This window comes from Porites lutea, chromosome 5, assembly GCF_958299795.1.
Source record: "Porites lutea chromosome 5, jaPorLute2.1, whole genome shotgun sequence".
Lineage (NCBI taxonomy): Eukaryota > Metazoa > Cnidaria > Anthozoa > Scleractinia > Poritidae > Porites > Porites lutea.
Genome location: NC_133205.1, coordinates 28,162,110 through 28,175,861, shown reverse-complemented (window position 1 = coordinate 28,175,861; position 13,752 = coordinate 28,162,110). Strand labels below are relative to the sequence as shown.

General features: G+C 41.1%; 2 protein-coding genes across 2 annotated transcripts; both read right to left on the bottom strand.

Annotated features, from left to right (window-relative positions):
* Positions 1–730: 730 nt before the first annotated feature.
* Positions 731–2,018, bottom strand: LOC140939069 (tachykinin-like peptides receptor 99D). The gene has a single exon (XM_073388624.1). It carries the CDS (start codon positions 1,822–1,824, stop codon positions 811–813), a length of 1,014 nt encoding a protein of 337 aa, XP_073244725.1. The 5' UTR covers positions 1,825–2,018; the 3' UTR covers positions 731–810.
* A 1,311-nt stretch (positions 2,019–3,329) lies between these two features.
* Positions 3,330–5,770, bottom strand: LOC140938175 (grixazone synthase-like). The gene is made up of 2 exons (XM_073387696.1): positions 5,479–5,770; positions 3,330–4,309 (listed from the first exon to the last, which is right to left on the bottom strand). The coding sequence occupies exons 1-2, from the start codon at positions 5,768–5,770 to the stop codon at positions 3,330–3,332; spliced, it is 1,272 nt and encodes a 423-aa protein (XP_073243797.1).
* Between the last annotated feature and the right edge of the window lie 7,982 nt (positions 5,771–13,752).

The window sequence follows — 13,752 nt, the reverse complement described above, 5'->3', positions numbered from 1 at the left end:
GCTAGGCGGGAGAATGGAACACAAAAATTCATCTATTCATCATCTATGTTACGTCACCCTCAAACGCTCTTTGAAGAAGGTTACCTTAATGAGAATATAGGGTCTTCCCCTTTTAGCGAGAGTGGAAAATGAACTTAGATGTAAATCTCGATGTTGAATAAGCTGCTATCGATCGAGATTCCTTGTGATGAGCGAAACCTGGAAAGAGTGTAAATAGACGAAGTGACATGAAAAAATCTCAGCTTGCCCACGGCAAGAGCAAAAGTATCGAGACCTCTGCCGTGTTAATACTTTTTTCCAAAGTCGTATAACTTGGAAACGGCATTGTTTCCTTAAAAGGATTTTTATTATTAGTAATCATTGCACTGTTTTAATTTCGTCGGTTTAACGTTGTATTAAAACAGGAACTAATTAGCTCTGAAGAAAAGAAAAAATGAATACCTCATTTAAGACATTTAACTCTCTTCTGGAGAGGATTTAGTCTACACAGAGAGACATAAGCTTGTTTGATCCTCAAAGCTGAAGCGCTGCTTTTGTGGTGAAAGTTTAATGAAAGGATACTCAAGGTCTTTACCACGATAACAACAGTTCTAAAAGACACATATTGCAAAGCCTCAATCTGTTTGTTTTGTTGTGAAAATTTCTTTTTTATTCATTTTCGGCTGTGGTCCTTATATATAAGCTAACCTGGATCACCGGACGAAAATAAGCAATTTGTACTCTTGTTAATGTACAGATTTACCTGAAGTTTGCGTCAAGCGAAAGCTATTCAGCCGGATAATTCTTTATTTATCTTGAGTACAACATATGTTACTTAAAGCAATTTAGGGGCAGTAAAAATAGCTTCTTACAGTTCCTACGGAATTCCACACTGAAAAAGGAATAAACGAAAGCATTGGCAGTACTGTTAACAAGCATCAGATAGTAAGCCACTACAACTACTTGTTGTGGAACTGTAGCATCTAGTGCATTTAACATCAAGTACGTAGCGAATGGAAGTGAACACACAACAAATATGGCGGTCAATAATAAAACAATAAATACTACTCCTCGCCGTTTCTTGGCGTCTTTGATAGTCGGACGAAACTTTCGGAACAGCTTCGAGCCCTGACTGGCCAATAGGCTTCGTATAAGGGCAATATTAACGCAAACGATAAAAAAGATTGGAACAAGAAAAGTTGCAGAGACAGTCATTGTGTAAATCACTGAAATATCCGTTCCTCTCATGAAATCGTACGAGCAATAAGAGATTATTCCTTTTCCGCAATACGGTGTTTCTAACTTTGTTAAAAAGTAGAAATCTGGAATAGTAAAAACGAGAGAGTAATACCAGGAAAATCCCACCAGAAGAATTGTTCGCCGTGTGTCTAGAGCGAAGTCAAATGGTTTGACAACTGCAAGATAGCGTTCAGCAGAAACACAGCAAATCAAGCACGAAGACACGGACAGAGTAGTCCACAACAGACCAGCGAACAGTTTGCAAACAGGTGTAGTGGTGAACCTAGAGTCGATTCCTATTGCTTCATTCACATTGTACATGATACACACCAACATGTCGGCAACGCTAAGGTTCTGAATGAGCAGTTTCATTGCACTCTGTTGATCCCCATTTCGTTTCATCCTTTGCAAGACATAAATAACGAGCAAATTTCCCAAAATTGAGATGACCAAAAGCAACTTGCTGAGTACAACTTCAGCCACCGTGTGCCACGACTCTGGTGGGATATAACAACGGCAGAATTGTTGAAAAGCGTTCCTTTCTTCTTCTGAATCAGGAAAACTTGAGCTGGAACAGTTGAATGAAGGCAACTGTGAAGCGTTCATTTTTTTGTTTCTCTGCGCAGAGAAGTTGTTTTCAAGGTGCAAGAAAAACTGAAGATATTGTTTGTTTATAGCGGCGATGGATAGTAAACGATATGAATTGCAGTTTGACAGCCACTTTCGTTTAAGTTTTTTTAACCAACTGTAACGATATTATAAAGAAAATAGATCAAAAACAGACACACGTTTTATTATGTGCCACGAAAAAATTAGGGTGGTAATTAGAGTGTGCCGCCGCAGCAGTACAAAAGTACTGTTTTCTTTTGATCTGCCTATCAATAAACCTTTTGTTTAAGAAAACTATTCCTGACGCATAAATTTACCCACACAAATTCTTTTTGTTCTTCCTTAACGACTAACGTCATGGCCGCAAAAACAAAGTGCCCCTGGATAGACTGACGAAGTCCGTGTTTTATTGAAAATTACAATAAATCATTCAAAACTTAATTTCAACTAAGACATGGATATACATGTGCCACATACAATATGGACGACAATAAAGCAATGTGTTGCGTCGGTTATGTTAATAAAGCTTCAGTGAAGTTGAGAATATTTGTTTTTGTAACCCTCAAAACCGACTTTAACTGACACACTGTCATCTTATATATTGATGATTCAAATCTCGTTTCGGACCAACACCCTGAGAGATTTCAAAACTAAGCGAAGGGGAAAAAGGATCAAAACTAATTTAGTTTATATTAACCGTTTCTCAGGTTTCTCTCGTCGCACAAATGCTTCATCAAAATGTTAATTCAAACAAGCGAAGGACACCTTGCTGCACAATTCTCCGATGTCTGTACTTTTCGAAGAGATGCTTCTGAGTACACCCTTTTTTTCAATAAAACCTTTTTTATAAGAATACCCGTTGCTCAGAGAAGAACAATTTATTTTGCACTGCTTTTACTTTCCAAAATCCAGAAAATCTGAATTACATAATGCCTGCATGGAGTCAGAGCCGTGAATCTTAAGGGTGCGTTCGATTGACACTATTCCGGAATAAGAATAATAGTAATAAACCCGAACAACCGTTCGATTGAGACGCTATTCCAATTCCGGAATACATGGAATGTATTCCAAACATTCTGCTCCAGAGAGCAGAATACTTGGAATAATCCGGAATGTATTCTTATTCCGGAATAGGGTCAATCGAACGCACCCTTAAATTTTGTTCTTTCAACACGTTGCTATTGTGTATGATCAATAACACATTTACATTGTACTCGTACAATTGATTAATGTGAAAACTGGAATCATTGTCTTATCTTGTCTATATGTAGCTCAAAAGTCATCAGCTTTCTGTTATTGCAATTTAAGAAAATCCGTAAGAACATTTCTAGGCTGAAACTGCCCAAAAATTAAGAACGATCTCAACCCAGTCCCCAATCGGGTAAACACGATAAAAAGTGAGAAAGCACCCGGGGCACTCGAGACGGGCAAATCAAGTCTGCTTCACAGCCGGCTACATCTATCACAGACTGCCAGTGAAAATTTATTGTTACTATCCATCCTTACTCTTCGTAGAGAACTTTCACTTGACCGGGAAGGTTACTGGAATTAATCCATTCCCAAACGTAATAATTTGAGCCGTGAAGTTTGAAGGGAACGCTTGGGAAGTAGGTATTTTTGTATTCATCTCCTCTCTTTTGCCACTCATACCACAGTTTGTCCACAAATGAATGGTGAAGAAGCATTTCTGGGGCATTCGCGGTTACGAGAGGGTCTACCATGGTACCACCGATCACGTTGTGAGGCTCATTATGATAAGTGACACGAATAGTTTCTTCAAAATTTTCAAAATCTTCCAGGGGCAATGATAAAGTTCTGTTGACGTGTTGGACATCGTATTTAATACTTCGCTTCAAGAACTTCCTTTTTAAACACCCTCCTCCTGACACGTCTAAGAGGCGCCATTTATCTTTGCTGAAAGGTCCGTTCTCCACGCAATTTTCGCCATGCACGCTTCCATCTCCTCCCAAACCATGATCACCAGAGTTCCAGAGGTCTTCGTTACCAGATCCTCTCCACCAGTGATGCGTTTTTTTGCTCCAGTCCCAGTAGGGTATAGTCACACGACAGTCGATTCTGCGCAGTAGGTTTTCAAACTCAACCAAAAACCACCGGTGCCAGGGAAGAAAGATGTGAGGGAGTTTGGCTTGATCCTTAGCGTCGAGGTGGAGAGTGACCGTTTTTTCGTAATCTCTCTTGAACAAAGGATGGACGGATGCCAACTTGTAAGCGTTAATAAAACGTTTTCTTTGTTCAATGGTCATTTTGGTGAAATCTTGTCTCACGCGGTAACAGTTGGTCAATTTACCTTTCCTGCATTCACAGCGCTCTTCACACTCATTGAACCCAGAGTTTCCTCCTTCCTTGCAGCCGCCTTTTGTACTGGGCACGTCTTGAATCCTTTGTGAATTGCCGTTGGAAAGGATCCAGGCATTCATGAGGCAAACAATAAACCAACAATAACGAAGCATCACTTGGTTTACTGCAACGACAAAAAAAAATCAGTTAACAAATTTAACAGGCTATTACCTGGTGGTAATGTTTGAGCCCACAGACTGTTCTTAAAATCCCACCACTGACTGCTTAGGGAGTGGGGAGAGGCAACCTCGAACGACGATCCTTCATGTCCGTGTCCAAGAGTTAGATATCCACTGCTATCCCGAGATGGGAATTTTTCCCAGGGGGGAAAAGCTATATTTGTGGTCCAATTACCTGTGTGATTATGCTTTGCCTGCTTTCAAATAATTTCTCAAACCAAACTGCAGTCTTTTCCCCGATTTTGCGACAGTAGACGAGAAGTCACGAAGGATGTTACTGATGCATGCAGGTCCTCCGTCCAAGAGGAGATTTTCGCCTCAGTAGACTGATACAAAACGTATTCCTGGTGTAGTAGGGTAGATTTGTGCGCACTTCTGAAAAATTCCTCAGCTACGTCCCTGTAAAACGAATGTCAGTTTTTCAGTCATATACCTCAGATAGTTAGCCTGTGTGGTAGGTGCAAAAAGAGGAGGGGGTGGGAAAACGCGAAAGGGAAAAGGGAGAGGGAGCGTCCCTTTTCCCCTCTCCGCCCTCCCCTTTCCCTTTCTCCCCCAACCCTGTCGACGCCTTCCACACAGCCTATCAGACCCTTGCGACACACACACACACACACAGATACTACACCTAGTAATAATTGCAAATTAGGGGAGTGTGTTCGATGGGGAGGGGGTGGGGTGGTGGGTAGTGAGTGGTAGTGGGAAGGGGATGCAAAAGTTGATGGGCTTATAATATTGAGAAATCAAAATCAAATGAAATCAAAATCAAACACTTAAAAGTGTGCAATCGCTACTTTTGAGATACACGGCTGAAAATTCTCAGTTCTCCTAATTTGAATATGGTCTTTCAGCTTGGGCTGACAAAATTTTTCAAAAGTGAACCGTTTTCGTGCTTACCGAAAGTTGGTGACGTGATCAAGTCATGCAAAGAGCCAAAAGAAGACCTTGTCACGCGTGAGAAATTACAGTGTTTGTACGAGAATCTAATAAGCAGTAAAATTTATAACGACCCACCCCTTCCTCCTGACAAACATGGTTTGTGGCTGGATTGTGCAACGATCCCGTGGTCCTTCACACAGACGCACCTGTTAGCTAGAATAACGCAACCGCCAATTGCCTACTTTTCTGCCATAACGGTTTACCCTGGCCCCTTCAGGCAACTCATCTTCCTCTTCACTTTCGCTGTCCTTTGAATCATTTTCGTCTGAGTTGCTTGCATCCCCAAATTCCAGTAGTAGTTCATCTTCGCTTTCTGAGTCCTCGCTGACACTGACATCATCATCTTCTGACTGGGTGTTCGAGTCTTCCGTTGCTAGTGCAGTTTCAGCAGCACTCAATGTAAAGATCCTTTCACATAAACCTTTGCTGATGTGAGCTGACAGAAGGTTAAGTTTTTCTGAATAGTACATTTTTCTCCTTGATAAGTTGTGGCGAAAAATATATTTATTGAGCTCAGCAACCTTCAGCTTTTTTAGGTTTCCCGATTTGAAGAGTTCCTCCCAGTTATAGTCACCGTAACCTTTTGTTTCTTCATCTTTCTTTGCCTGACGCTTTTGTCTTGGCGCATATTTTTTCTCACTTCAATATTCGTAAGGTTCTCAAGATATTCTTTCACCAGATCAGGGCTGACAATGTATTTTTTAGAAAATGCTTCAATTTTGTCATTATCGCCACATTTAATGTTCCCTTCGACGAAAAGCTTGCGTAACTGCGCACGGGGTTGGAAATCATCTGGTGCTCTGTTATGAACAGGGATATTACCTACTGAGAGGTAGTGATAGGAAGGGAGTTGTGTGACATCTGGGTAAGGACGCGGTGTGCGCTTCAGTGAGCCGGGACCTATCCACCCATTTTCCTTACATGTCTCACACAGTTCTCCCTTTCTTGAACAATCTCAATTTAGAAATTCAAAATAGAGCTCTCCCCTTTCGTAATGTGATTCAAAAAAGGATTCAACTCTATTAAAATAGGCATGTCCAGGTATTACATGTCGCTTTGACTTTGAAGTGTTGTTATACTTAGACAGATATTCCTTTTTGTAAAAAAATTCTTCACCAGGCTTTTCTGAAACAATTGCACGAAGAAAACCGTTTGGTGCAAAAAGGTGAAAGATCAATAGCATATATGGAACTTCTACCCAAGTTTTATAAGGCAGTCTGGCCTTATTGCAATTTAGATAGCTATTGCAGAAACCAGTTCATGACAGAGAGAAGCCGACAATACGAAACCAACATAAAGGTGGGGACACTGCAACAGAAACTGGATTTCAAAAAAGGAGACAATCCAGCTGCATGTGGAAAGTATTTTACCACTTCATATATTCCAAGAGCCAGTGATGTAGCTGTTTTGTCTAAACATTTGGATCAGCTCACTAGCTTGAAAACTGAAGTAAACAAGCTCAAAAAGGAAGTGGTAGCCATGGATCAAGGCCTTTTTGATAAGAGTGGTAGGTGCCTTTCTCCTGGGAAATCTATTCACCATGACTTTAATTCTGCTACAGTGAACAAGCTTAATGAGCTAGGTCAAAACGCTTCAGCATTTATGGCTCAGGTTGATGAAAAGCTAAAGGAGTTACAGAGCACATTCAAGGGCTTGGTCTTCAAGCCATCTACCTCCAAAGCTCAAAAGAGGAAGCAAAACAAAAGGAAAGGTATCAAACGAAAGTTAGCCAGGATGGAGAATGCAAAAACAAGAGTTCTGCAAAAGGTTTTACCAAGGGTCAACCATGACAACGTTGATATAACTATTGGGGTGGAAGACATTTTCATTGCAGCATTAGTAAGTTTATCAAGAAGGGAGGCAAAGGTTTTGCATGAGACACTCAAGTCAGACAACCGATTCTCAGAAGCTGCTAAGGCCTACATTTCTGATTCCTTACCACCATCCTTGGCCTTATCTGATAGTGAGAGCCTAAGTGACTCTCACTCTGATCAGTGACAGACATGGAACTGTGACATTATTTTAACAACCAGTCTGTGTTAACCAAACTTCTCTTTAACAGTTTCTTTCAGATATTAAAAATTGTTGTTGTTGTTGTTGTTGTTGTTGTTGTCATCTAATAATCAATTCAGTTGGTGCGACTGGGGCTTTTATACATTTCAGTGGCACAAAGTTCATTTGAGTCTCAAATTAGCTTTGTAACGTTAAGGGTTCAAAGATCAGTTTGTATAAACTTGTATAATATTAAAAAAAAATTTAATGACCCCCCCTCTTTGTTGTGTCAAATTTATGCTGACCCTCCCTTTTTGGGCAGGCAAAAAGTTAATCACCCTCCCCTGAATTCCTCCGGCCCACCCCCCCTTCTAAAAAATGAATGCTCCCTTATTGAAAAAAATTGAAGGCGTTCCACGCGCTAGAAGATCTAAAACCACTTTTTTAAATTTTTTATACATTTGTGTGTTGAAAAGTCCCGGGAAAAATTACAGAAAAATGTATGGAAAATCTACATCTACAAGCGTCTGAAGAAACTTAAGCACAGGTACGCCCCCAAACTTCTTTAGTACAATCCTTTGCTTTGTAGCTTTAGTTTACAATTTATATTTTTTGAAGAACAGCCGTTTTACGGAAATTATTCGACATTAGATTAGCTCAGATTCTCGTACAAACACTGTAATTTCCCTCACGTTTGCCTACGCGTCAAGATGGCGTCGAAAACCGTAACGAGGTCTATTATGGGGAAGGGAGGAAGATATTCCCGAGCGTTTAAACATGTGGCTTTTCGCATGCAAGATAAACAGCTAGAACAATTAGCGAAATGAAGAAAGGAAACAGGCTGAAGAAAACAAACCTTGGAGAAAAAGTGTCTTTCTAGTCTATTCTCTCCCTGAAGCCACTTAATCTTAACTTGATGTAAATTAACCACGATCTCCGTTCGATAGGATGCAATCACGCATTTTTTAATTATAGCGGAATAAAAGAAAATATTTCAACGTACGTCAGTTACTCGAGAAAGCTCTGCCAGGTGCATATTGAACAATCACATTTAAATTTATTGTTTAATGGGCGTCACCCACTAACAACAATAAGCACTAACTGATCAATAAGGCGTGAAGCCAGGTTTTCGATTTTCAGTGGTTGCACATTTGATAGCCTGTTCCAAGCGTTCAGATAGTAGAGCGCGGGAGAAAAATTCACGAAGAAATTAAAAACGAAGGGAGACTAGAGGGGGAAAGGGGAAGAGAATTCTCTCTCTCTCGCCCCCCCCCCCCCCCCCCCCCCCCTCCACGTTTTGCCGGTGTACAACTTTAAAACTCGCTTCCCACTTACCGCCGCGCTCTACTATCTGAACGCCCAGGACAGGCTACCCATTTGACGCCGCTGGAATTGTCCATTACCTCTTGAGATCCAGAGCCGATTCGACTGTCAAGAGGTACCTAAAAGAGAATCAGAAGTTCATTACTTGGCGCAGGGCTCGCAATATTAGCGTCAAACGTCCTTTTTCTGTCCCCGCCGGTGGAAAACACATACCGCCAAGGACATGTATACCCATGAAGATATTTACAGAAGATTAGAGGTTACTGGTCATTTAGGCATTTGATAAGATTGTTATTTCCTTGAACTACTTAATCGTTCAAATTGTACTGTTTTGTTAGTCTGTAATAAAACCACGTCGGTATGGAATACCTGAGCATCCAACCATCAAATAGCGTTGTTCAGTTTGTTTTGTATGTATCACATTTAAGAGGAAAATAATTTATGTTTGCATGCTTAAGCGAACAGCAGCGAATGTTAAAGATAGAACATTTGCAACTTGTGTCAGCGAGAAAGGAGGTCTCCTTCGTAACTCCAGGCATTTACACAAATTAAGGTAAGAGTGATTTTATTGATACAAGCAGCCCTTTCGCAGAATTCAAGGCATAGAAACGAAGACCCGGACTCTCATATCGGCCACCTCGCTACAGCAGCCAATAATACCGTGCTGTTCCCCGTTAGCCGCAGTACGTTTCTTAGCTAATCAGTTATTTATATACGTTAACGTTATATGAGATATATTCTTTGCGCCATATAAATGAGGAAAATGTGGAATACATTTCTCCAGTAAGATCGCCTTAAGCATTTTCTTGCGTTTAGAGTGTGGTCACTTCGTTTCAGGCCTTGTTTCCACTTTGCTGTTAATCATTATATTTGTTGGCAAGCTGCTACTTTCTGTCAGTATATGGGGTCTTCCGAGGCTCCCGCTAAGCTAAGCAAAGACGTTTAATGTACGGTTTTCAGTTAACTCACGTTCTGAAACAACTGTTAACATTCACTCCTCCGGGTGAGGGACACTCCCTATAATGAACTATCCGGAAAGGCTCCGCCTCGAAAGGGTGCCTCATCCAGGGGTGCCTTTTTTTGTAAAAGATGGGGTTGCAACCTCAGAGCAGTGCCTCCCCGGGTTCACGACACCCGTGACATAAAAGTCCGCGTCCGGCTGTTTTCTCTGTTGTTTTTCAGTAATGTTAATCATAGACTTTGAGAGAGGCGCTACGTGTACGTGATCAGAGCTTTTGCGGTAGCAATATCAACAGCGCAATTATAAGGTTCTCATGAGACAAAGTGAATATTAAAATCCTTAAAAAGAAATGACCAGCGAACTGTGCAAGTCCAGAACACCGTGAACCCTTTGAATTGATTTTGACAGGTCAATTGTGTATACGCTAATCGGATGGGACTTGAAACTCCGAGGGAAAAAAAACAAACTGTTTACTTCGATAGTCACACAGAAATCACGCCCTCATAGCCTGTTACAGGCGTTCAGATGGCGGGGAGCGAGTTAAATCATACGCGGGCAAAACGAGGGGAAAAACCGAAAAATTTCCCCGTGCACTCTACTGACAGTATGCGAAAGAAATATTTGCCTAATTGTTGAAGTTTGTATGCTAACAAGTGGCTGAAAAGACTACTACATCCGTTTAAGAAAACGACTATAAACTGTTCGCCATTACATGTCGGGCGTAACCTGTTTCTTCCACTTGAATACCATTCAAATCAATCAACCATAACAGACATCTCCGTTGCCCATTTCCTAGCAAATTTTAAATCTTTCAGGTAGACAGGACAGGCAGTGGTGTTTGCTATGAGCTTCCTTCCAAACGTTCTGTTCTCATTCCGCCAGTAAGTCCCCCCGGATATAAGCCTTCCCCACTCAAAAATAACCTTCTACGACATTCAAATAACCACGAGGCCTTATAAGGGTCTAATAATTGACTGTAAATGTACTTTATGAGCGACAGGCTGTCCGTGTTGAACCATAGGTTTAATTTTACTTGCAGAAACGTGCTGCATTTTGACGGTCTGGGAAGATTGACAGAACCCTGTACTTTGAGAAAGGCAGGTGGGTACAGTAAATGATTTTAAAGGAGTATACAGTGATTTATTTTGCCTTGTTTTCCCAAAACTGTATCTTCCTCGTTAAAGTTGACAACGCGAAAGTGCAGTAACTCAAAAAAGCCAATTTAGAAGCTAGACTGTTCGTTTTTTCTTTTTAATTTGGAGAAGGATCAAAAAAATGTTTATGCAAACAGTGAAGCAGCAGTGAGTTTTTCCCACACTTGAACTGAGTGAAATACAATATCACCCTACCTTCAGTTTTGTTTTTGTTTTTGTTTTTTTGCGAAATTGTTCAGACTGGATAAGCTAGTAAATGGGTGGAAATAGCGAAATGATCGAATTTTTTTTTATTTCAGGGTAGGCTAGCTTCTTAGAGCCGGCACGGTTCCTCTTCACTAACATTAATGTGTACGTGTTTTGTGTTTTTCAGAACGATTTAATCATGTCAAGTCTTCTTCTTGTTTTTCTTGTGATGATTCCGATCGTCTCCTTCGTGCACGCCGAAAGGTTTGTAACTTATAACTGAATTTACACTACGGCGATAGTTCACTTTGTTTTAATTAATACTCGTGGGATTATGTACTATGCATTCTCGATGAACCTTACGTCGAACTTAGTTTTCAAAACGGACACTGAGCCTGTGTAACTGGGAGGTTGTCAAATGATCGGCTGTCCCTGGCCGAATTTCTCTTGTTTGTTAAATGAAATAGAGTCCAGTCGAGCAAGAAAAGCGAGAACGGCACATATCATAACAAAACAATTAGTAAACTTTGCAGTCTCTGCAGTCAAAGCTGCTGGTTTTGTAACCAGTCGCTCGCTCTTTAGGCCAAAACCAGGGGCGCATCCAGAAAATTTCGAAAGAGAAGACCGGAACACTTGCCGGCTATTTGTATACTACTTATTCATTGATTTAAGTTCTTTGAGGGTATCTGTGTCCAGAAATTGAGGCTCTAGAAAATAGATTTTGTTATCATTTGAGAGAAAAAGGGTGGAGCGTGGCCCCTTCGTCCCCCCTCTAAGCCCGTCCATGAAAACTGAGTTCGGGTATCATACAATTGAATTCTACTTTGTTGATTGACAGGTGCTTTTGGTGAAAAATTGCCTTTTTCATGCAGTTTTTCTTAAGGGAGAATGAGTCTTTTGAAGGGAATATTAGCATCGGCATTGTTGCGTAACATTCGAAATATAAGGATTTGTATGGGGAAAAAACCTATCGTTTCTGTAACCTATGAAAATGAAAGGATTTCAATAAAAAAAACAGTTTACCTTACATAAAATGTGTGTTACTTCCCTCCTGTGTGGTCCATGTGGTAATTACTGTAAACGGTTTATAGAGAGAGAAAACCGTTTACATAAAAACCCATAAAATGGCCGTAAATCGGCCCATGGAAAACACAGGAGAGATGTAACACACATTTTATGTAAGGTAACCTGTTTTTTTTTCATTGAAATCCTTTCATTTCCGTAGGTTACAGAAACGATAGTTTTTTCCCCATACAAATCCTTATATTTCGAATGTTACGCAACAATTCCGATGTTCGCCGAATGCTCACATTTCGAGCTTGGGCTACCTGTAATATAAACCGCACCAGTTTCTTCACGGATTTGTGCCGGAAAGCCGCTGATTTAGTGCGAGTGTACTGAAACACTCGGTCTCATCAAATTAAAGACGGAAATGATTATTTTTGCATTGCAAAACAGCATAGAAGCTTTTTTAAAAATGATTTTAATAATTTCGTTTGTTTCAGTGATTCCGGGCATGCAGAGATGAAGAAGAGTGATTCTCGCTATCCTTATGTTAAGCGTAAGCTGACGGATTTTGACTCCGGTCCCCGCTATCCTTATGTTAAGCGTAAGCTGACGGATTTTGACTCCGGCCCGCGCTATCCTTATGTTAAGCGTAAGCTGACGGATTTTGACTCCGGTCCCCGCTATCCTTATGTTAAGCGTAAGCTGAAGGATTTTGACTCCGGTCCCCGCTATCCTTATGTTAAGCGTAAGCTGAAGGATTTTGACTCCGGTCCCCGCTATCCTTATGTTAAGCGTAAGTTGACGGATTTTGACTCCGGCCCCCGCTATCCTTATGTTAAGCGCAAGCTGAAGGATTTTGACTCCGGCCCCCACTATCCTTATATTAAGCGTAAGATGAGGCATTTTGATTCCCGCTTGGAGGCCGCGAACAAGGCTGGAAAAAGACTAGATACTTTTTACACCACATTTGTTAACTAACCGGGCAAGACGCCAAGTAGCTTGATAGAAGGCAAGACAGTCCTGAATAATCCAGGCACAGTTCCGGATTCCTATTTAGCTGTATGCGTGAAACACTGTGTCAAATTAAAGCAAATTAAAATGTGTCTACACTTTTGTTTTAAAAATATGCCTGTTGTTGGGATGAACTGAGAATGATGGACACAGCCTAAAAGCATAACGGAGTACCCAGAAATGATCACATTGGTTGAGAAGGGGTTATCTTTAAGCGAAACGAAGTATCCCGAGCATCGTCGGCGCTTCGTTTCCACGGGCTTCGGTTTCGGTCGGAAAAAAGAAGAAGGGGCGGAGTCCTACCCTAGGTTCACTACTGGATTCAACAGATTTCTGCCGTCTCCTGTGTCTGGTCTTTGATCCCTCCGCTCTTTCGGGGGTAGGGGTGGGGGAAATTGATGGCGGGCTCATTATTCCGCACGACGCCTGGTAATCGAACCTACCCACACATCTGAGGAGAAGAGAACGACCTCTCGTAGTCTATTTTTGAATAATTTGCTCTAAAGCTACCAACAGGGGGAAAATAATCCCGTCAAATCAAACATCTGAACAGGCAGTGTTAGGAGGTGTTTAAGAAGTTGAGATAGGCCCTTTGCAGCTAACCATTCACGTGGTACAAAACCCGCCGTGCTGGAGAGCAAAAGTCGCACTGGGACAAGACAAACAAAGAAAATTACTATTTCACATTATGCATGTCTTTTGTTTGTCTTGTCCCAGTGCGACTTTTGCTCTCCAGCGTGGCGGTTTTGTACCACGTGAATGGCTAGCTGCAAAGGGCCTATTTTATGAGTTTTGTTTTCTTTACGTTCACGTAAGC

Bases quoted from the DNA above. Each gene is read 5' to 3' on its own strand.
- LOC140938175 (XM_073387696.1), bottom strand. From the start codon at position 5,770: ATGTACTATTCAGAAAAACTTAACCTTCTGTCAGCTCACATCAGCAAA. The intron at 4,310-5,478 runs GCAATTGGCGGT...TTGTCGTTGCAG, and splicing joins CCGTTATGGCAGAAAAGTAG to TAAACCAAGTGATGCTTCGT.
- LOC140939069 (XM_073388624.1), bottom strand. From the start codon at position 1,824: ATGAACGCTTCACAGTTGCCTTCATTCAACTGTTCCAGCTCAAGTTTT.